This window comes from Amblyraja radiata, chromosome 16 (genome assembly GCF_010909765.2).
Source record: "Amblyraja radiata isolate CabotCenter1 chromosome 16, sAmbRad1.1.pri, whole genome shotgun sequence".
Taxonomy (NCBI): Eukaryota; Metazoa; Chordata; class Chondrichthyes; order Rajiformes; family Rajidae; genus Amblyraja; species Amblyraja radiata.
Window position 1 is genome coordinate 34,442,995 of NC_045971.1, and position 24,347 is coordinate 34,467,341.

Consider the following 24,347-nt stretch of genomic DNA (forward strand, 5'->3'; position numbering starts at 1 on the left):
CAACTAGTCTTTCTGTTACTGCTGCTGGCTCACAATGCTGGAATCCCGTCCCTAACATCACTGTTCCCGACACCATTGTCCCCGATACCATTGTCCCCGACACCCACTGCCTGTAGGGGCAACATACTCACCCTCACTCTAGTCATCCCACTAGTTCAACTATTCGCATCCGTGTATCCATTCATTAGCACATTTTCCCAGCCAACAATGGGCCATTATGGGCTCCACCCTTTCAAGATCATCTGTTACCGACCCTGATTTGTTCTGGCTTTTTCCTACCTCTAGCTTCCCTCGACTGAAGAAGAGTTCTGACACAAAACGTCACCTATTCCTTTTTTTCCCCAGAGATGCTGTCTGACCTGTTGAGTTGTCCAGCACTTTGTGTCTGTCTTAAGTAAGTTTTGTGCAAAATTTGTGCTCAGGCAAGGGAGGTCAACAGTTCAAACCCTGGAATTTTTTGAGGAGGTGACAAGTAAAATGGATGAAGGAGAGCCAGTGGATGTAGTGTATCTGGACTTTCAGAAAACCTTTGATAAGGTCCCACACAGGGGATTAGTGGGCAAAATTAGAGCACATGGTATTGGGGGTAGGGGATTGACATAGAGAATTAGTTGGCAGACAGGAAGCAAAGAGTAGGAATAAACGGGTTCCTGTCAGAATGGCAGGTAGTGGCGAGCGGAGTGCCACAAGGCTCGGTGCTGGAGCCGTAACTATTTATAATATATATTAATGATTTAGATGATGGAATTAAAAGTAACACTAGCAAATTTGCGAATGTCACATAGCTGGGTGGCAGTGTGAGCTGTGAAGAGGATGCTAGGAGGTTGCAGGATGACATGGACAGGTTGAGTGAGTGGGCAGATGCATGGCAGATGCAATATAATGTAGATAAATGTGAGGTTATCCACTTTGGCGGCAAGAACAAGCGGGCAAATTATTATCTCAATGGTGTCAGATTAGGAAAAAGGGAAGTGCAACAAGATCTTGGTGTCCTTGTACACCAGTCACTGAAAGTAAATATGCAGGTACAGCAGGCAGTGAAGATAGCTAATGGCATGTTGGCCTTCATAACGACATAATTTGAGTATAGGAGTAAAGAGATCCTTCTACAGTTGTACAAAGGGGCCGCGAAAAGTTTTTGAAAGTGGGGGGGCTGAGCGATCACTAATCACCGGCCTCGGAGGGAAGGGGTGGGAGGGTGGCACAACTATTCTTTTTTTGTTGTTGCTCATCCTCCAAAAACTGGGGGATAATACAGGCCATACCCAACTCAAAAAGGGGTATATATCCCCCATCCCACCGCCCCCCCCCCCCCCACCCCCCTCTCTCTCTCTCTTTCCCTCCCTCTCGGGGCTGACTCTCTCTCCCTCTCTCACTCGGGACCGAATCTCCTCTCTCTCGGGGCCGACTCTCTCCCCCCCTCTCTCTCTCTCTCTCTCTCTCTTTCTCGGGACTGTCTCTCTCAGGGGCCGACTCTCCCTCCCTCTCTCTTGGGGCCCACTCTCTCTCTCTCTCTCAGGGCTGACTCTCTCTCTCTCGAGGCCCACTCTCTCTCTCTCACCCTCCCTCCCTTCCGCTCGGCGGCTAATCACAGCGCTTCGTTCACTGCCCCATATCTCGACTGAACCACGCTGTGATTGGCCGTTGAGTGGAGGGGAGGGAGGGTTTTGGGGGGGCAATCGGTTTCCACCACGGCTGGTCGTGGTTTTGCTGCGCTCACTGTGCGCTTGTTCTGAGATTCTGGATGGCGGATGTCCTTAGAAGAAGAGAAAAATACGCATGCGAGCGGATAATTTCGAGTTATGAAGCATGTCTCGCAAAAAGAATGTCCCCCGGTTCTGCGGCCCATGGTACAGGGCCCTGGTAAGACCACAGCCGGAGTATCGTGTGCAGTTTTGGTCTCCTAATTTGAGGAAGGACATTATTGCTATTGAGGGAGTTCAGCGTAGGTTCATGAGGTTAAACCCTGGGATGGCGGGACTGTCATATGAGGAAAAATTGGAAAGACTGGGCTTGTATTCACTAGAATTTAGAAGGATGAGAGGATATCTTATAGAAACATCCAAACTTATAAAAGGACTAGTCAAGCTAGATGCAGGAAAAATGTTCCTAATGTTGGGCGAGTCCAGAACCAGGGGCCACAGTCTAAGAATAAAGGGGAGGCCATTTAAAACAGAGATGTGAAAAAACATTTTCACCCAGAGAGTTGTGAATTTGAGAATTCTCTGCCACAGAAGGCAGTAGAGCCCAAAACACTGGATGAATTTAAAAGTGAAAAGTGAATTAGATAGAGCTCGAGGGGATAGTGGAGTCAACGGATATTGGGAGAAGGCGTTGCAGCTGTGAAGGGCCGAATGGCCTCCTCCTGCACATATTTTCTATGTTTCTAAGGGTCCTGAATTTAAAGAAAGGGGACTTTGAAGGTATGAGATGGGAATTGGCTGGGATACTGGCAAATTATACTTAGAGGGTTGAGAGTGGAGATGCAATGGCGAAGATTTAAAGACCGCATGGGTGAACTCCAGAAATTGTTCACCCACTGTCTGGCAAAAAAATCAAACTGGGAAGGCGGCTCAACAGTGGTTAACGAGGGAAATCAAGGATAAATCCAGGGAAGATGCAAATAAATTGGCCAGAAGAAGCAGCAAACTATAGGACTGGGAGAAATTTAGGAGGACAAAAGGGTTAATTAAGAGGGGGATAAAGAGTATGAAAGAAAGCTTGTGGGGAATATAAAAACTGACTGTAAAAGCTTCTTTAGATATGTACTAAGTATAAGATTAGTAAAGACAAATGTTGGCCCCTTACAATCAAGGACATGAATTTATAATGGGAAACAAGGAAATGGCAGAACAGTTAAATAAGTACCTTGGTTCTGTCTCCACTAAGGAAGACATGACCAATCTCCCAGAAATACTAGGGGACCGAGGATCTAGTGGGAGGGAGGAACTAAAGGGAATCCACATTAGTCAGGAAATGGTGTTCAGTAAACTGTTGGGACTGAAGGCAGATAAATCCCCAGGGCCTGGTGGTCTGCAACCCAGAGTACTCAAGGAGGTGGTGCTGGAAATCATGGATGCATTAGTGATCATTTTCCAATGTTCTATAGACTCTGAATCAGTTCCTGTGGACTGGAGGGTAGCCAATGTAACTCAACTTTTTAAGAAATGAGGGAGAGAGAAAACAGGAAATTATAGACCAGTTAGCCTTACATCAGTAGTTGGGAAGATGCATGAGTCGATTGTTAAAGGTGTTATAGCAGCGCATTTGGAAAGCAGTGACACTATCGGTCAAAGTCAGTATGGATTTATGAAGGGGAAATCATACTTGACTAATCTTCTGGAATTTTTTGACGATGTAACAAGTAGAATGGATAAGGGAGAGCCAATGGATGTGGTGTATCTGGACTTTCAAAAAGCCTTTGACAAGGTCCCACACAAGAGATTAGTGTGCAAAATTAGAGCACATGGTATTGGGGGTAGGGTATTGACATGGATAGAGAACTGGTTGGCAGACAGGAAGCAAAGAGTAGGAATTAACGGGTCCTTTTCAGAATGGCAGGCAGTGACTAGTGGGCTGCCGCAAGGCTCAGTGCTGGGACCGCAGTTATTTACAATATATATTAACGATCTCTAAGTAACATCTCCAAGTTTGCGGATGACACAAAGCTGGGTGGCAGTGTGAGCTGCGAGGAGGATGCTATGAGGCTGCAGGGTGACTTGGACAGGTTGGGTGAGTGGGCAGATGCAGTATAATGTGGATAAATGTGAGGTTATCCACTTTGGTGGCAAGAACAGGAAGGCAGATTATGATCTGAATGGTCAGATTTTTCTATATTTCTACATTTTCAGCCTGACCTCCACACGATCTCTGCACATGACCTCCATACCTGACCTTCACACCCTTTCAGTGAGGTCAAAGGCAACTGGCAATCCCCTGGTTCACTATCCATGGTTATTGAACCTTGACCATGCCAGGGATTGAACCTGGCACTGGCCGGCAGATGATGAGTCATGGTTCAGAGTTTGAAGGCCTCTCCTGAGGGTGTTGCCTGACACGCACCTGTGCAGTTTTGCTGTCCTTCAGCAAGCTGTCCACTTTCTCAGAATTGCCGCTGAGGAAGTCCTTCAGGATTGTGCTGGTGTCCTGGATCATGAAGGTTTTTCGGATGAGCTCAATGCCCTGCTGTAACGAGCGCACATCCTGTACAACACTCTCCAACGACACTGCGATAGACACACCACAAGAGAACACTGCTCTCAGAAATTGTGCATGTTTTAACCATTAAATATTCCTGTAACAACACTTGGTACAAGCCCTGGGGCTTGGAAACAAAGACAAAGTGCACTGATTCAACCCGGTGGCTGGATGCTGCTGGATCTCTCAGTTGCTACCAACACGAGTCACATCTTCCCATCTCCACCTCTTTCCTTCTTCCGTAGAGGCCGTTCTCTCCGCAACTCCCTGGTTAACTTATCCCTTCCAACCCAAACCACTACCTTCCCCTGGATCTCCTGGTTGCATGGACTATCCACATACTGTTTCAGGAAACCCTCTTGGGTACATCTGAGAAATTCTATTCCATTTGCACTGAGCAAGTCCCAGTCAATATTGGGGAAGTTATAGTCGCATGAGTGCTTTTTAATCTTGTCCTTGTCCTACCCATGTGATTTGTGCCAACATACACAATGACCTCTGGCTGCACCCTCTGCCCCTTGAGAATGTCAAGCAGCCACTCCGAGACATCCTGGACCCTGGACCCTGGCACCACATCATCCTGGAGTCTCCATTGCTGCCACACAATCTGCCCCTTTAACCAATGAATCTCCTGTCACTATCGCTCTACCTGCCTTTGTTGAGGCAGGGACAAAAACAACATCTAACTCCATTTGGACAGGAGCATGGATAGGTTTAAAGGAATATGGGCCAAACGAGGGCAGGTGGGACGAGTTTAGATGGGATATGTTGGCTGGTGTTTAGATGAGACATCTTGGTTGGCAAGAACAAGTTGGGCCTAAGGGCCTGTTTCATGCTGTATGACTCTATGACTCCATCTGCGGTTTATTTTAAAATTTCACATTTATTTTGCGCCAACATAGCCTAAACACTATTGCCGGAGTCTGTACGGTCAAATCACTGCCCCCTGGTGTCAACTAATCACTGTTTTTCCCCGGGTATAACCTAATTACTGCCCCCCTCCAGTTACCTGATGTAACTTAATCAATGCTCCCCACTGATGTAACCTCATTACTGCTCCCCCTATTGAAAACCTGTCCCCCTATCATGAAGCAGCAAACACCATTAATATTCTTCTCAGTTCATACTGAGCTTTCATACCTGCAGCAGCTTTGTCCACAAATAGCAACTCTGCATGAAAGGCATTGAGTTCAGGATAATTTTTCTGGATGATATCCACAATGTAGTTCATTAGAGTCTGTTTCCTGTCGGTTGATTTGGTTTCAAGGAGCTATGGATGAATATGGAGCGATTAATATTATCACAGAAGTGTTGGCTCATTTATTACACACAGCCACAAGATTACAGGATGTGCATCGTTTATTATTATGTAATAATCTGTACAATCTCAAACATATCTACACATTACCACCCATCTCCAGGACATTGGCATTTTAGAAGGGACACCACCAAACCAACTCAGCACAAGCTTTAGCCTAGTTTAGCTTAGTTTAGAGATACAGCACAGAAACGGGCCCATGAGTCTACGCTGACCAGCAATCCCTGCACAATGCTACACCCACTAGGGACAATTTACAATTATACCAAGTCAATTAACCTACAAACCTGTACGTCTTTGGAGTATGGGAGGAAACCGGAGATCCCGGCGAAAACCCACGCAGGTCATGGGGAGAACGTACAAACTCGGTACAGATAGCACCCATAGTCAGGATCAGAGTCGGGTCTCTGGTGCTGTAAGGCAGCAACTACCGCTGCACCACTATGCCTGTTGGTCTAACACCAGACTCCAGGAATGGCATGAACCTGCCCTGGGTTTGACAGAGTCATCCCCAGGCACCGTGCACTGTTGTGTAAGCCCAAGAAACATTAAATCAATTGTACATCATCACTGTCCTCTGATGAGACCATGCAGAAGATCTTTCACGGGTCCCAAATTATACTGGGCTAATTATTAAACTAGTTCAATGTTTCACTGGCAGTGACTTTTCTCAAACACTTACCAAGTCAAGGCTCTGCAGCCGGAAGCCGTAAACGCCTCCTTTCTTACTGCTATTCATGTAGTTTCCAAATGCCAAAATGATCTGCAGGCAAGAAAAGATTGACCAAGCTTGGCAGCAATTATGTTTAACAAATCATCATTCATCACCGATTAGCTATTTTATCTGGCATCAATATCACAAATTTAGCAGCAACTTAAATGTTAACGCAGACAAAGGCAGATTTGATTTAATGTTAAATGCTTTCACATTGGCAATCTGACAGGAACCCAGATTATTAATTGAAATTAATTCAAGAAAATAGGAGAAGAGAAAATAAAACATTTGTATCGGGTAAATTTAAAGCAAAGCATCTAATTTAGGCACAGCAACTAGTTTGCAAAGGTGTCACGCCGGCAATTCACCCGGAATTGGGTAAATCACCACAAAATGATGTGACATTCTTGCCATAGAGGGAGTGCAGAGAAGGTTCACCAGACCGATTCCTGGGATGTCAGGACTTTCACATGAAGAAAGACTGGATAGACTCGGCTTGTACTCGCTAGAATTTAGAAGATTGAGGGGGGATCTTATAGAAACTTACAAAATTCTTAAGGGGTTGGACAGGCTAGATGCAGGAAGATTGTTCCCGATGTTGGGGAAGTCCAGAACAAGGGGTCAGTTTAAAGATAAGGGGGAAATCTTTTAGGACCTAGATGAGAAAAACATTTTTCACACAGAGAGTGGTGAATCTCTGGAATTCTCTGCCATAGAAGGTAGTTGAGGCCAGTTCATTGGCTATATTTAAGACGGAGTTAGATGTGGCCCTTGTGGCTAAAGATATCAGGGGGTATGGAGAGAAGGCAGGTACAGGATACTGAGTTGAATGATCAGCCATGATCACATTGAATGGCGGTGCAGGCTCGAAGGGCCGAATGGCCTACTCCTGCACCTAATTTCTATGTTTCTATGACACTGAGTGGAGGTTGTGGCTCTGGAGTTAGGTTAACGACAGACCAACGAGTGTCAAGTCTAGAACCTCACTGACAATGTGTCTGATGTCTGGAAATCAAAGTACATTCATTCTCTCATCCAATTACACCTTGAATAATTCCTGTGCATTTGTGGATGTAACCCAATCTGCCATAAATCTTCATGCTCTGTACTGGACATGAGTGCACAGGGTGGCAAAACCCAGAGTATTCCATGCTCAGCTTAAATTTAATAGTTTAGTTTAGAGACACAGCATGGAAACAGGCCCTTCGGCCCCACAGAGTCCACACCGACCAGTGATCACCCTGTACACTAGCTCTATCATACACACTAGGGACAATTTACACAAGAAAATTCATCTACAAACCTGTACATCTTTGGAAAGTGGGAGGAAACTGGAGAAACTGGAGAAAAGCCATGCATCACATGGAGAACGTACAAACTCCAGACGGACAGTACCCGTGGTCAGGATTGAACCCGGGTCTCTGGCACTGTAAGACAGCAACTCTACCTCTGCGCCACCGTGCCAATTATTAAGTGTGTGTAGAATGTAAAGCGCTGGATGCTGTCCTGACCCACTACAGTATCTGTGCCACCAGTTGGGGCATTGACCAAACCATGACTCCACTGCTTGTGTCTATTGCTGGTCTGCTGAGGGCACTGTCAATTATTGGCATGCTTCAAATGAACCTTGTGGTGGAAATTATTCTCTCTTGCTCAACGTTGTAATGTTTGCACATTGACTATATCTGAAACTTGATTCCAGTGAAATCAAGGCTACAGATTCTCACTGCTGGTGAATACACTGAAGAATGATGAGTTACTCTATATAACAACAATAAAAACACTTCCCCAGGTCATGACAGGGTTCTGTTCTTGAGAACTGTTTATAACTAGAACTGTTCACGCTGGAAATCTGACCAAGCGTCGATACATTTAAGTAACACAGGTCAACCAAGGGCAACATGTCGTTCGTAAGACCAGGGGTTTAACCATTTGGATATTGTGGTGTATTGAGCTCCCACACCGCAGATGGTGCACACATCTTTCCCAAAGGTCTCCCTCGCGCTCTGTCCTAATCTGCGGGCTCTACCTAAATTGGAAGGACTTGCACTCACAAATGCCAAAACATTGGGGTGGCAGAATAGTGCTGCAGTAAAGTTGCTGCCTTACAATGCCAGAGACCCGGGTTTGATCCTGACTGCGGGTGCAGTCTGTACGGAGATTGTATTTTCTCCCTGTGACTGTGTGGGGGGTTTTCTCTGGGGACTCCAGTTTCCTGCCACACTCCAAAGACATACAAGTTTATAGATTAATTGGCTTAGGTAAGTTGTAAAATTGGCCCTAGTACATGTAGGTTAGTGATCGCTGTTCAGTGCAGACTCGATGGGCCGAAGGGCCTGTTTCCATGCTGTATCTCTAAAGTCTGAAGTCTGAAATTGCTGTGTTCACGTGATGAATTGCTAGAATGGCCCAGACGCACTGGACTGCTATTTGGTCATTTCAGCACATCAAAGTTCAGTTGTGACCATGACACAAGGGTGACAGGAGGTGCACTGGTGTCCAGCATTGGTGGTGGAAGAAGGAAGGAGGGTCAGTTGACAGATGGGATGGGACAGATGGTGGGGGTGGGGATTGGGGAGATGGTGGGGGTGGGGGTGGGGATTGGGGAGATGGTGGGGGTGGGGTTTGGGGAGATGGTGGGGTGTGGGGGAGGGTGACAGAAAGATAGGTAGGGTTGGAGAAATGCCAGGGGTGCAGGAGAAGGAGGTTGGGAGACTTTTGAGGAAGTTTGGAAAGAATAGCTTTTCACTGAACCTCAGTACATATGACAATAAAGTAAAGTGAATATGGGTGAAAGAAGGAGATATGGGGGGGTATCAAGAGACTGGTTAGTGGTTGCCTGGGGACAAACGTACATGGAAAATGATGGTACAGTCAGGGAGGCTGATGAGGGGTTTGTAGCGCTATCTACAGACACATGTAGAGTCTCCGGTTCCTTTCAGGAGGACGGAAGGAGGAAGGACAGGCAGTAACTGCGGATGATCAGCCATGATCACAATGAACTGCGGTGCTGGCTCGAAGGGCCAAATGGCCTCCTCCTTACACCTATTTTCTATGCTACTATGTTTCTATGATGTCAGTGGGAAGTAATGAAGGATAAACTGGAGAGGGAGCGTAAGCTGGGAACAAGCGTGGTCCGTGGACAGGAGGAGTGAGAATGGAGACCCGGAGGTGGGGCAGAGTGTAGAGACCGGATAAGGTGGAGACAGGAGCATTAGTAATCTCCTCTCACTTTATTGGAGCCATTAGAACGGTGGTAAAACCACACCAAGGCATTCTGTGCATGCTTGTTTAGCTATATGTCACAATGAGCCTAATGGGCCTGTCCCACTTAGGCGATTTTTCAGGCGACTGCCAGAGACTGTCAAGTCGTAGCAGGTTGCTGAAAATCCAGCGACTGGAACGGCGACTGTCAGAGTGGAACACACACACACACACACATCGCTTCCTTCACCAGCCCGTTATGCAGGTGGGGGACAGGGCAAGCGGGGGAGCGCTGTCTGAGTGAAATTCACACGGTGCTAAGCCAATGTGATACAGACACACACCGCGATGAACAGGAAGGTTGGCGCTGTAATTAAGACGGTGAAAGCACAGTGTACGGGAAGGGTCACGTAAGTCCTTTAAAACAGGGGGGAGGGAGGGAGAAGGGGGGAGAAGAGGGGAGAAGGGGGAGACGGGGTGGGGAGAAGGAGTGGAGACAAATTTTAATAAGCCAGAGATACACGGCTGTGAAGCTCGGCGGACATTAACATTACCGGTCGGTTATCCTTGGTTCTTAAAATTACTGTTTACGGTTTTTTTTCCCAATGAGCCAATGAAATTCACTGGTCAGCACCGGCTACAACCTACGAGAACCTACGACCTCCTGGCCACCCACCACCACTGCACCTATGGTACGAGAATTCTCGCTACTCTCCATGGCGGCTTCATTCTAGTTGTCACTAATGTTTCAACATGTTGAAAAATGAGCGGCAACCAGAATGCCGTTACGACTTGTTGCGAGTCCGAGGGCACTACTCACGACCATTACAGCGACTCCCCGGCAACCACCCGCGAACATGTGGCGACCTTATAGTCTCCTGTAGTCACCTAAAAAGTTGCCTAAGTGGGACAGCCCCATAACTCTCAACATAACCCTTCCACTCAGAATTCCCGAGGTGTTTCCTGCAGTCACCTTACGGATAAACTCGCCGCCGCCGAGACCTTACCTCCAGGATTTTCTTCAGTTTCTCCGACGACTTGACAGACATGGATGCGGCGATGATTGCGTTGAGTTGCTGCAGGAACGATGATCACAGCAGTTGTTAGTGCATTCAGCAAGTCACAGGTGATCCCGCCAAGAACTCATGGTTAAACAGTCGACTCAGAAAATAACATGGCTAACGAGATTCTAAAATTTGCATTTTATTATTCAGTATATTGCTAATGTAAAACTTTTTCAAGATGTTTCAAAATAATGATTTTCTTTTGTAAAATCAGAGCTAAAATATATCTTAAGTATCCCTAAAAAAGCATTGATTTGGTTATTTTCTTGACGTTTCTCCTGCAGTTACTTCCCCTAAAGGGGATCATTGATTAAAACTTGCTTATTACTGATTATTAATTCATTTATTATTCAAGAATATCATTGATGCACTGCTAAACATTTCGGTTAATGTTTCTTATTGTCACGTGTGCCGAGGTACAGTGAAAAGTTTTGTGTTGCATGCGATCCAAACAAATCAGATAATATATGTAAATACAATCAGTTCAAACTCTAGTACGACAGACAGAGTAAAGGGGAAGAAACGGAGTGGTAGATTTAGATTCAGTAGGTGGGACATGCATCAGAGAACCAAGCAATGAGGGTGTGGAGGGGTAGGACATATTGATGGCTTCACAAGTCCCTTATATTTGTTGGTCATCTCCTGTATGGTGGGGGAGATATTAAGGGCTCAGAGAGTCAGCGTGATATGTGTAGCAAGGAACTGCAGATGCTGGTTTACACCAAAGATACACTCAAAATGCTGGAGTAACTCAGCAGGTAAGGCAGCATATCTGGAGGGAAGGAATGGGTGACGTATCGGGTCCAGACTGAGCTCAGTCTGAAGAAGGGTCTCCACCCGAAACATCACCCATTCCTTCTCTGTTCCACTGAGTTACTCCAGCATTTTGTGTCTATCTCTGAAGCGTGATACCTGCGCTGTAAGGATGACATTATGGTGGTGAACACCCTCTACTTCAGAAGGTTGAGGGTGGACTGGATGAAGGATTTTCAGACATTAAGATGACGAGTAAGAGCATACAGTGGAAGGGTTTTTGCTGCTAAGAACAATCAGTAGATTTTACTTCGGAGTCACGTGAGTGACATCGTGAAGAACCCGTCCAGCACGCATGCGCAACATGAGCGTTCACGCAGTGCAACAGCGACGAACGGGAGTACAGGCGCTCCCGCTACAGCTTAAAAAAGACGGACCGTCAGGTAAGTTTATTCTGAGGTCGTTTTTTCCAAAAAGAAGTTGTTTTGTTTTGTCTCACCAGGAATATGAGCAAAACAAGACAAGCCAAGAAGTCCGCCCCCCGTGCTCCAACAGAGGAGCGTTCCATCAGTGGGGGGCAAGAGGCGGTAGGACCGCAAAACCTGCGGTCCGCCATCCCCGACACCGTGCCGAGTCCAGTCCCGCTAGCGCAGCTTGAGCAGCGGGCTGGATGTAAATCAGCACGGAAGACCAACCGGCCGGTGGTATCCGACTCCTCGGCCGGGGACGTCTCACCGCCCGTGCGTGGCAGAGACAGCCGCGTGAGCCGCATGGAGCAAATGCTCCAGCGAGACTTGCTTCGGGAGATGGAGCAGTCTCGCAAAGAGAGTTCAGGCATCCCACCACAGTGCCTCACAACGCACTGGCCATCGCTTCCCCCTCAACCGAGGGCAGCTTTGGGGACCAGGGCTGGGCTGGTCAAGAAGAGGGTTCACTGGCCGAAGATGTCGGGGGTACGCTTGGGGTACAGGACCAGGAAGAGCTGCTGGGTGTGGTAGACCGCCACGTGGCAGCTCCACGAGCAGGACGGCTATTAGAGCTGGCGGCCAGCATTAATTACCTGTCCTTCAAGCCCCTACAAGGGCAGGTAGTTAATGAGGCTCTAGAGCTGTATTCGGCCCCAGAGAATTGCGCCTCGCTCAACGTGCCGGCCGTCAATAGCCAAATCTGGGGGCACGTTAGGCCAAACATCCTCAACCAAGAACTAAAACTACAGCGGATCCTCAGGCTCCTGACGTCAGCCATCACTTCCTTTGCTCATTCCGTGGATGGGGTGGAAATGACCACGAATCAGCAGGATACACTGGCACTGCTGTGCAATACCCAATTCGAAATCAACAACCTCCGTAAGGAGATAATAAGACCTGCCCTCAACCCGAAATTCGCGGGTTTGTGCAAAACGCCGGCCACAGAGCCAGAAATCCTGCTCTTCGGCAAGGACCTCTCCAAAAAAGTAAAGGACACGGAGGAGGAGTCCAAAACATTTGGCCTCATGAAGGCAGGCCCCGGGACGAGCAAACCCACAAAACCCAAGCGGCAGTATCCCACCGCGTCCACCAGTCGACGTTAACCCTATGGGACTGGTGAAAGCTCGGGGTCCGCACATTACCACCGGAAGCCTTTTTTAGCGGACCCCATGGAAAATGCGCCACCTCCAACCAGCAACACATCAGACAACACATTTTTATTTATGGATTATGTAAAAAAAAAAATTTTAATTTTTAATTTTAATTTTTAACTTGACTCTCTGAATAGCCGCACAAGAGTTCCTATGTGTGTAAGCACAAATGGCAAATAAAGTTTTTGACCTTTGACCTTTGATCACAAAACACATCGTCCGACAAAGAAACAGAAGAAACACCCGTAACCATGGAGGTAGGTGGGTCTGGTTCCTACCAGCATATAAAAAGTGGGGGTTCTATACTAAAAGGGGGGAGATTACACCTGTTTGTGCAAGAATGGAGGTCTATCACGAATGACAAATATATACTCAACAGCATTCGTGGATACAAAATAGAATTTACTCAAGAAAACATGCCACCAGTTCAGCATACACCCCAAAGGGTCTTTTCCTTCTCAGTTAAAGAAAAACGAGAGGGACAAGCTGAACTGGTGAGGCTAATTACAAAGGGTATCATTGAAAAAAACAAACATGAACCCTTGGAATTTGTCTCTAATATATTCATTAAAACTAAAAAAGATGGTGGACGTCACATCATCATTTACTTAACTTCACTAAATATGTTTGTTAAGTATATACATTTCAAAATGGAAACGTTTGTAACTGCCAAACAACTGATTTCCAAAGGATACTTCATGGCAAGCATTGACCTTAAAGATGCTTACTATTCAGTACCCATTCAAAAGGATCATCGCAGATACCTGAAATTTACCTGGATGGGGCAACAATGGCAGTTTAAAGCGTTGTCTAATGAGTTAACATCAGCCCCAAGATTATTCACCAAGATACTAAAACCAGCCTTGGCATTATTGAGAAAACAAAAACATATTGTCATGGCATATCTTGATGATATCTTAATAGTAGGCAAAACCATGGAATTGGCTAAATCAGCTCTGTCAGCTACCAAACAATTGTTTGAAACCTTGGGATTTGTCTTACATCCAGATAAATCTAAGTTGACGCCATCCACAACCATGGACTATCTGGGATTCACAATTAACTCAGTCCACATGTCTGTAACTTTGCCAAAAGACAAAGCAGCAGAATTGGCACAAACATGTAACAATTTAATAGTCAACGATCGACCAACCATTCGACAAGTGGCGAGAGATATTGGAAAGATGGTTGCAGCATTTCCAGCTACACAATTTGGACCTCTGCACTTTCAAAACTTACAAAGAGCGAAAGTGCAGGCATTAAAACGACATGCAGGTCACTTTGACCGAGTCATGAAATTACCCAATGAAGCAATATCAGAGTTACAGTACCCCACCGGGAGAGAACATTTGGCATAGTTCCAGCCTCTCATCATCATTAACCCTACGTTAATTATTCAAACAGATGCCAGTGCTCAAGGCTGGGGAGCAACTAATTCCATATCCAGCACAGGTGGTAGATGGACTAACCAAATTCCTGGGGGTGCACATCTCTGAAGATCTTTCCTGGTCCGAGAACACTAACGCAATTATCAAAAAAGCTCATCAGCGCCTCTACTTCCTGAGAAGTTTACGGAGAGTCGGATTGTCAAGGAAGACTCTCTCTAACTTCTACAGGTGCACAGTCGAGAGCATGCTGACCGGTTACATCGTGGCTTGGTTCGGCAATTTGAGCGCCCTGGAGAGGAAAAGACTACAAAAAGTAGTAAACACTGCCCAGTCCATCATCGGCTCTGACCTTCCTTCCATCGAGGGGATTTATCGCAGTCGCTGCCTCAAAAAGGCTGGCAGTATCATCAAAGACCCACACCATCCTGGCCACACACTCATCTCCCTGCTACCTTCAGGTAGAAGGTACAGGAGCCTGAAGACTGCAACAACCAGGTTCAGGAATAGCTACTTCCCCTCAGCCATCAGGCTATTAAACCTGGCTCGAACAAAACTCTGATTATTAGCAACCACTTTCTGTTATTTGCACTACCAGTTTATTTATTCATGTGTGTATATATTTATATCATGGTATATGGACACATTTATCTGTTTTGTAGTAAATGCCTACTATTTTCTGTGTGTTTAAGCAAAGCAAGAATTTCATTGTCCTATACAGGGACACATGACAATAAACTCACTTGAACTTGAACTTGAACTTGAACTAGAGTCATCGTTACTACTTACACTGGGCATAAATTATCTGGAAATGTTGGGTGGATTTTATGGATTAAAAGCATATTCAACAAATATGCATCACTTGCATGTTCGTTTACAAATAGATAATACCACGGTGGTGGCCTATATTAACCATATGGGCGGCATAAAATCGATATCATGTGACAAATTGGTCAACACAATCTGGCAATGGTGTGTCGACAGACATATTTGGCTATCAGCAACTTACCTGCCAGGTAAGCTAAATACAGTGGCAGACACCAGGTCACGCAAATTCAATGATAACACCGAATGGATGTTAAATCCCAAAGTATTTGCTAAAATTACAAAGCAATATGGCACGCCAGATATCGATCTATTTGCATCCAGACTAAATCACCAGGTTCCTATGTATGTCGCTTGGGAACCAGACCATGAGGCAGCAGCGGTAGATGCGTTCGCGCTGGACTGGGGAAAATTCTTCTTTTATGCATTTCCTCCCTTCTGCCTCATCAGTCGGGTACTACGCAAAATACAAATGGACTCTGCTTCAGGTATTTTGATAGTACCCGACTGGCCTACACAGCCATGGTTCCCAGTGCGCCTCGACATCGTCGTCGAGTCCCCAATGACTTTCCCCAGTAGCCCAGAATTGCTAACTCACCCAGTATCAGGCATAAGCCACCCATGCCACGATAAAATTAAACTCCTGGGTTGCAGTTTTTGAAAAGGCCTCTGCTGGGCCTGTGATTGTCAGAAAACACCATCAACACCATCTCACCGTGTATCCACAAGGAAACAATACTTGTCAAGTATCAAGAAGTGGGAAAAATATTGTTCGGACACAGGAACCACATACTCAACTACAGCTGTAACCAATGTACTGGAGTTCCTGGCAGGCCTTCACCACAATGAAGGACTCAGCTACAGTGCCATTAATACAGCCAGAAGTGCTCTGTCAGCCTATTTAATTCAGGCACCAGGACAGCAGGCCATGGGATCCCACCCGCTGGTGATCAAGCTCATGAGAGGGATATTTAACTCCAATTCCCCCAGACCTAGGTACACCCAAATCTGGGATGTCAGTGTGGTCCTGACATACCTTAGGGGATGGTCACCAGCTAGGTCCCTCACCCTGGAACAATTAACTCTGAAGACGGTCATGCTGATGGCACTTGTGTCAGCACAAAGAGTCCAGTCACTTCACCTATTACAATCGGAAAACATGGTTGTAACACCAGACCATGTCTCATTTACTATCCAGGGGCTGGTCAAACAGAGCAGGCCAGGAACATCAAACCCAGTCATGGAATTCCGGGCTTACCCACCAGAACCACGGTTATGTGCCATGACCCACTTACTGAACTATATTGACACAACTAGAATCCCTCGAGGGAGAGAAAAAGCCTTATGTGTCAGCCACAAGAAACCTTATGGTCGGGTGACGAGCCAAACCATTTCAAGATGGCTCAAGCAGGTGCTGAAAGCCGCTGGTATAAATACTAACATGTATAAATCTCACTCCACCAGGGCAGCATCCACATCTGCGGCTAAGAGAATGGACGTACCAATAGACCACATCCTGGCTACAGCGGGGTGGTCTGGGGAAAGAACGTTTCAAACTTTTTATAATAAGCCGTTGGCAGAACCTGCATCATTTGCAGAAAAAATATTAGAATCTGCAAATATATCACCATTAATAATCACCATTATTGTTTTCACAAACAGATTCATGGTTGATTATGATAACATACTTCCTCCCTCGAACAACTTCGGCAGTGAGTGAAGTATGAACTGTTACACGGTTTGAAATCACAGAGCTTTAAAATCTTCACATAGTCACTCATGTGACTCCGAAGTAAAATAGTAAGATTAAACGAGAACTTACCAGTTTGAAGTTTGATCTGTATTTTATGAGGAGTTACGATGAGGGATTATGTGCCCTCCGCTCCCACCCTCAATAATAGAGATCACTGGTATTTAAGCTCTCCTTTTCTTTACTATATTTATTTCAATTATTGTGGCTTTCTGTGATTCCACACCGCTGCTTTGAAGTATGTCGCGCATGCGTGCTGGACGGGTTCTTCACGTAATCCCTCATCGTAACTCCTCATAAAATACAGATCAAACTTCAAACTTGTAAGTTCTCGTTTAATCTTACTAGTTTAAAGGGTCGAGTCAGATTTCAGGATTGCAGTTCGAGAGTTATAGGCATGCAGTAGAGCGAGAGGCCCTTTGACTCTATTCGGTCATGCCGCCCAAATGCTTATCTAAGCTAGCCTAAAGTTGGCGCACATCCCTATAAATCCATCCTGTCTATGTAACTATTCTAATATTAGAAAACACTACTATTCAGTAAATATATTCATAATTTTCATAAATGGCAAATTATTCTGAACCATTTAATTGAACCCAGAATTAGGCAGGTTTTAACAGAGCCATGAACTGCATCAGCTCAGGCAGCCTCGGTGATGAATTACAAAATAAAGTCTGCTTCTCTTTCCGCAGAGGCTGCCTGAACCACTGGGTGTTTCCTGCATTTTATGAATTTATTTCAGATTTTCAGCATCTGCGGCAGTGTGATCTTCAGATTCTCGTTAAGCCAGGGGTGTGAAGGGGAAAGGTCGCTGCCACACCAGCCACTATCGGAGTGGAGGGGGGCAGAGGTCAGAGGGTGGGGTCAGGCTGCTCACCGGTGTCAGCAGCTGGAGGCTGTCAGTGAAGTTGCCCATGAAGATGATGATCTTCATCCTCTCGGGCAGCCGCGGGATCTTGGTGAGCTTGATCATGAAGCGGTCTTCCTCCGCCAGTTCCTCCAGCGGTTTCCTGTCCTCCTCGTACTGCTGCAGCACCTTGCGCTCGTAGTCCGTTGGAGCAAAGCGGGTCAGCAGCTCCATGAAGTCCAGGTTGAGCTTCTGCAGGTCGAAGCTGGACGGACAGGGAAGGAGATGTCAGGCACATTAATCACAGGCCGGGTAACCCCCTCCGCCATTACAGAGGGGCAGGGCTGAACCCTGGAGTCACAAGAAACAGTTATGGTGATGGGAAGATACCAGGGGTGGCAGAATTGTAAAGATTGTTAAGGGCTTGGACACGCTAGAGGCAGGAAACATGTTCCCGATATTGGGGGAGTCCAGAACCAGGGGCCACAGATTAAGAATAAGGAGTAAGCCATTTAGAACGGAGACGAGGAAACACTTTTTCTCACAGAGAGTGGTGAGTCTGTAGAAACACCACTTATAGGGAATGATGTCCTTGTACCCCTTGATCTCACTGTTCAATAACTCTGTACTGGCCCTGCCTTCAACAGGGGTTTAGAGTCACAAGGTACCTCACTTCACTGGCGACAGGGTTACATTTCATCAGCCATTCCTTTGCCACAAGTCGATCTAGATCCTGCTCCTCTGACCTCTGTATGAGGAAAGGAGCTAGTTATTGACCAGGCAGTGAGGTGGAGTGCTCACCCTCAGCAGCATCAACATCAACTGAACCACATCTACACTGGTACACAGAACCACATCTACACTGGTACACAGAACCACCTCTACACTGGTACACTGAACCACCCTGCACATCTGTACACTGAACCGCCCTCTACACTGCTACACTGAACCACCCTCTACACTAGACACTGAACCACCTCTACACTGGTACACTGAACCACCTCTACACTGGTACACTGAACCACCTCTACACTGGTACACTGAACCACCCTCCACATCTGTACACTGAACCACCCTGCACACTGGTACACTGAACCACCCTGCACGTCTGTACACTGAACCACCCTCTACACTGCTACACTGAACCACCCTCTACACTAGACACTGAACCACCTCTACACTGGTACACTGAACCACCTCTACACTGGTACACTGAACCACCTCTACACTGGTACACTGAACCACCCTCCACATCTGTACACTGAACCACCATGCACACTGGTACACTGAACCACCTCTACACTAGACACTGAACCACCCTGCACACTGGTACACTGAACCACCTCTACACTGGTACACTGAACCACCCTCTACACTGGTACACTGAACCACCCTCTACACTGGTACACTGAACCACCTCTACACTGGTACACTGAACCACCCTGCACACTGGTACACTGAACCACCCTCTACACTGGTACACTGAACCACCCTGCACACTGGTACACTGAACCACCCTCCACACTGGTACACTGAACCACCCTCTACACTGCTACACTGAACCACCCTCCACACTGGTACACTGAACCACCCTGCACACTGGTACACTGAACCACCCTCCACACTGGTACACTGAACCACCCTCTACACTGGTACACTGAACCACCCTCTACATTAGACACTGAACCACCTCTACACTGGTACACTGAACCACCTCTACATTGGTACACTGAACCACCCTCTACACTGCTACACTGAACCACCTCTACACTGGTACACTGAACCACCCTGCACACTGGTACACTGAACCACCCTCCACACTGGTACACTGAACCACCCTCTACACTGCTACACTGAACCACCTCTACACTGGTACACTGAACCACCCTGCACACTGGTACACTGAACCACCCTCTACACTGGTACACTGAACCACCCTCTACACTGGTACACTGAACCACCCTCTACACTGGTACACTGAACCACCTCTACACTGGTACACTGAACCACCCTGCACACTGGTACACTGAACCACCCTCTACACTGGTACACTGAACCACCCTGCACACTGGTACACTGAACCACCCTCCACACTGGTACACTGAACCACCCTCTACACTGCTACACTGAACCACCCTCCACACTGGTACACTGAACCACCCTGCACACTGGTACACTGAACCACCCTCCACACTGGTACACTGAACCACCCTCTACACTGGTACACTGAACCACCCTCTACATTAGACACTGAACCACCTCTACACTGGTACACTGAACCACCTCTACATTGGTACACTGAACCACCCTCTACACTGCTACACTGAACCACCTCTACACTGGTACACTGAACCACCCTGCACACTGGTACACTGAACCACCCTCCACACTGGTACACTGAACCACCCTCTACACTGCTACACTGAACCACCTCTACACTGGTACACTGAACCACCCTGCACACTGGTACACTGAACCACCCTCTACACTGGTACACTGAACCACCCTCTACACTGGTACACTGAACCACCCTCCACGTCTGTACACTGAACCACCCACCCTCCACGTCATTACATTGAACAGAACAGGTAGAGAAGCTCACTCCTCAATCGCTTTGCAAATGTCCTCAGATTTCAGGCCTCCTTTCCGCAGAGTGATGGCCAGATTCTTCGCTCGGTTTGCCTCAATCAGGTTGATTTTACTGCTGGCTTTCTGCGAAACCTTTATTTTCAGTGTGTTGATGTTGACGGATGAACCCTGAGCCTTGGTCTTAAACTTCTCCTCAAACTCGGACATGTTCAGCTCCTGTAACAGGACAGATCACATCAACACCAATATCAACCATCCACTGAATCTTTCACATCTCCTCTCCTGCACCTTAATAACATTCAGGATATTATGATTTTGTTTTCAAATATTCGCTGTTGAGAAACGGTGCAGCATAAATAAAAGGATAGAAATAAAAAATGCTGGAAATACGCAGCAGGTCAGGCCGCATCTGTGGCAGTTAACATTTCAGGTCAAAGACTTCTCAAGGAACTTCTAATTGTTTCTCTTTCTACCGATGCGGCCTAATGTAGCTTAGTGTAGCGGCACCATACGTGTTGAATAAAGGTGAGACGTCAGACGTCAAAGAGTCATTTATTCAGTGGTGACACGTTAGGTGGTGCGCTAACTATAATACAATGTTGCTGTAGCTGAGCGAGGTTGTTATCTCGGGCTCAGCTACCTGTCGACTCCTCAAGGTCTCGCTGTGAGAGACCTTTAGTATCAGGACACTCCCTCTAGCCCATGACGTCACGTGCCCGCCCTCGTATCTCCTGACGAGGGTTCGAGCATGAGCATTAGGCTGACGTCACATTAGTTTAGATTCGAGATATAGTGCAGAAAAAGGCCCTTCGGCCCACTGAGTTCGAGCCGACCAGCGATCCCCACACATTAACGCTATCCTACACACACTAGGGACAATTTACAACATACCAAGCCAATTAACCTACAAACCTGTATGTCTTTAGAGTCTGAGGTACACAAAATTGCTGGGGAAACTCAGCGGGTGCAGCAGCATCTATGGAGCGAAGGAAATAGGCGACGTTTCGGGCCGAAACCCTTCTTCAGCAAATTAGACTCTAAAGTCTAATTTGCTGAGTTTTTCCAACATTTTCTATTTTTATTTTAGATTTCCAGCATCTGTAATTTTTGAAAATAAATAATTTACAGTTGACTTTATTGAAATTGGTCGAGCACATGAATGGGCAGCAGAATCTATTTAATAAAGTAGGTGACCATAATACAGGTGAAGGTGTATCTGACAGATGTCTTGGTTGCTCCTTGTCTGTGGGGCACTCCCTCACCATTTCCGCTGTGCATCACTTAATGCAACATTCACACTTCCTGAAACTGAAAGGATTTAGAGACCTTCTACCCTTCACTCTTAGAATTCTGCTCTTCTGCAACCCGCTGTGTGAAAGCACACCAGGAGTGTTGTCACAGGTGAGGATAGCACAGTGGCACAGCGGTGAAACCAGGGTGACCTGGACGTTTCAAAAATCCTTCACTAACTCCCGAGTGTCCGGGCAGCTGGATGTGAGGCGACTGATGCTGCTTCCTCCCCTCCACCACTCCTAGCCTTTCTTCCCCAGTCTGAGATTCAAGTAGTGATCAGCTGGGGCAGTGACCATTGGCCACTGGCAGCCTGCTGCTCAGATTTAATGTCCTAGTGCTTTCCTTACACTGTCCAGGGTTAGAGTTTAACATTGGACCTAAAGGGAAGCAATGTTGGACATGTCAACACTAATCTGTGCCTGAAGCATGCCTTGAGTCCACAACCTGTGGCTCCACAGGTGAGGGTTCTACCAACCAGCCAGGCTGCAGCTCAGGAGGCCAGCATTCGGTAAGAGGGAGGTCCACCCTCTGTGTCAGTGGCACAGTCTCACCTGCAGTAGCTTCTCATCATCGAGCCCGATGAAGATCGTTCCATCGATCTGGTTGGGCTTCAGTGCCACCCAGTTGAGGAGAGGCATCCGGAATTTGGTTTTAATAGGCTGCTTCACCTTCAGAGCTGCAGGGTGAGAAAGCTAACGAGGTCAGTGGCTTGGACAACCTTGGCCAGTGCCATCACAGCCCTCACTCAAACCTCAACCCTCCCCCACAAAGAGGGAGGTACAGTATAAATAATAAAGGCTTCAAAAAGTAATAACAATAATAAGTCTAGCATCATAATTCACATTCCTCGAGTCTAGGCACTGTGGTGGCATGACCTGCTGAAGCAAGATTAATCTTCAAATAAACTTGCACATCCAATGCAGAGAAGGTTCAATCAAAAAGAGATATGCAAGCCACAAAAAGCTGGAGTATTTCAGTGGGTCAGACAGCATCTCTGGAGAAAAGGAATAGGTGAAGTTTTGGGTCAAGACCCTTCTTCAGCCTGAAGAAAGGTCTCGACCCAAAACATCGCCAATTCCTTTTCTCTAGAGATGCTGTCTGACCCGCTGAGTTACCCCAGCCTTTTGTGTCTATCTTCGGTTTAAACCAGCATCTGCAGTTCTTTCCTCCACAGATAATATGCAAACATACCCCAGGGCACCAGTGAAGCAATGTCTCTGTGTCAATGGAAACATCGCCATCAAGTACACCGACTGACAGCAGCATTGGGTTGCAGAGCACGGTGCCTGGGGCTGGTACTGTGACTGGGTGCCAGCGAGAGAGCTACTGTGGCAGTCTGGGCTGGCCAGGGGTTCCCCTCACTGTGCACCACCCACAGCGAGCTGTCGACTAACAGAAGCTGGGACCAACGGGGAGAAATCCCCTTCAGTTTTATTTCCTGTATGCATGGGCACACTTTTAATTATGTCAATTCTGTCACCAGCTTCATCAATTTCAGTGCAACTGTAATGATTTTACAGGTGCACAACCTTTTATCCGAAAGCCTTGGGACCAGACACTTCTCGGATTTCGGAATTTTTCGGATTTCGGAATGGAAGATTTTCAGCGTAGATTAGGTAGGTAGCGCGGGCGGCTTGAAAAGTCTGGAGTGGCTGCCTCCTCCGCGGAGACCGGGGAATCATTGTAAATCATTGCTTAAATGTTAGTCAGTTAGTTTGGAGGGATTTTATGTGTGGGGGGGGGGTGAAGGGGGAAACTTTAATTCTTAGTCCCCTACCTGGTCGGAGAGGCGGGGAGCGGGCAGTGCCTTACCGGGTCGCCGTGCAGTAAGCTCCGGAGCGCTGTGGCCGCCGACTCCCAACATCGCGGAGCTGGGGCTGCGGGCGTCCGGCCGCGGGCGGCGCCGGTTGGAGCTCCGACCCCGGCAACTCTACCCCTGGCTGCGCGGCGCTCCAAATCCAGCGCCGCCCGCGACCGGACGCCCGCAGCCCCAGCTCCGCGATGTTGGGAGTCGGCGGCCACAGCGCTGGGATACCAGCGGGGAGCGGGCAATGCCTTACCAGGTCACCGTGCGGTAAGCTCCGGAGCGCTGTGGCCGCCGACTCCCAACATCGCGGAGCTGCGGCTGCGGGATTTGTATAATATATATATATACACACACATACAAATAGAGGTGCACAACCTGTATTACAAATACACCTGTATTTGTATGTGTGTGTATATATATATATATACACACACACACGTATATATACATATATACACATATATATGTGCGTGTGTACTGTTTTTTCTTGTTTATCATGTTGTTTACAGTGTACTATGTTTACATATTCTTTTGTGCTGCAGCAAGTAAGAATTTCATTGTCCTATCTGGGACATGACAATAAAACTCTTTTGACTCTTGACTCTTGACTACCAGGTCAGGACCCAAATATGTAGAAACAAAGAGCTGCAGATGCTGCTTTATAGAAAAGATAGACACAACGTTCTGGAGTAATTTAGCGGGTCAGCCCCGTCTCTGGAGAAAACGGATAGGTGATGTTTCATGTCGGAACACCTTTTTCACCCCCTACTTTCAATCTGAAGAAGGGTTCCGACCCGAAACGTCACCACGTGCTGCCTGACCCACTGCGTTACTCCAGCACTTTGTGTCTGTCTCAGGACAGCAACTAAATGGGAATCAGAGGTCTAGTTACAACTGACTATAATGGATGGGATTTATATAGCGCCTTTCTAATACTCAAGGCGCTTTACATCGCATTATTCATTCACTCCTCAGTCACACT

The 24,347-nt window shown here is 47.0% G+C and overlaps 1 protein-coding gene across 3 annotated transcripts in view; it reads right to left on the reverse strand.

Annotated features, from left to right (window-relative positions):
• Positions 1 to 24,347, reverse strand: part of fmnl1 (formin like 1) — a 295,202-nt gene that overhangs the window by 45,376 nt on the left and 225,479 nt on the right. For all 3 annotated transcript variants that reach the window (XM_033035438.1, XM_033035441.1, XM_033035439.1), the window contains 7 exons: positions 22,110 to 22,234; positions 20,279 to 20,481; positions 17,707 to 17,941; positions 10,442 to 10,510; positions 6,198 to 6,278; positions 5,338 to 5,467; positions 4,063 to 4,226 (listed from right to left, as the gene is read on the reverse strand). In XM_033035438.1, the coding sequence (XP_032891329.1) occupies positions 4,063 to 4,226; positions 5,338 to 5,467; positions 6,198 to 6,278; positions 10,442 to 10,510; positions 17,707 to 17,941; positions 20,279 to 20,481; positions 22,110 to 22,234 (1,007 nt within the window). The remainder of the gene's footprint in view (positions 1 to 4,062; positions 4,227 to 5,337; positions 5,468 to 6,197; positions 6,279 to 10,441; positions 10,511 to 17,706; positions 17,942 to 20,278; positions 20,482 to 22,109; positions 22,235 to 24,347) is intronic.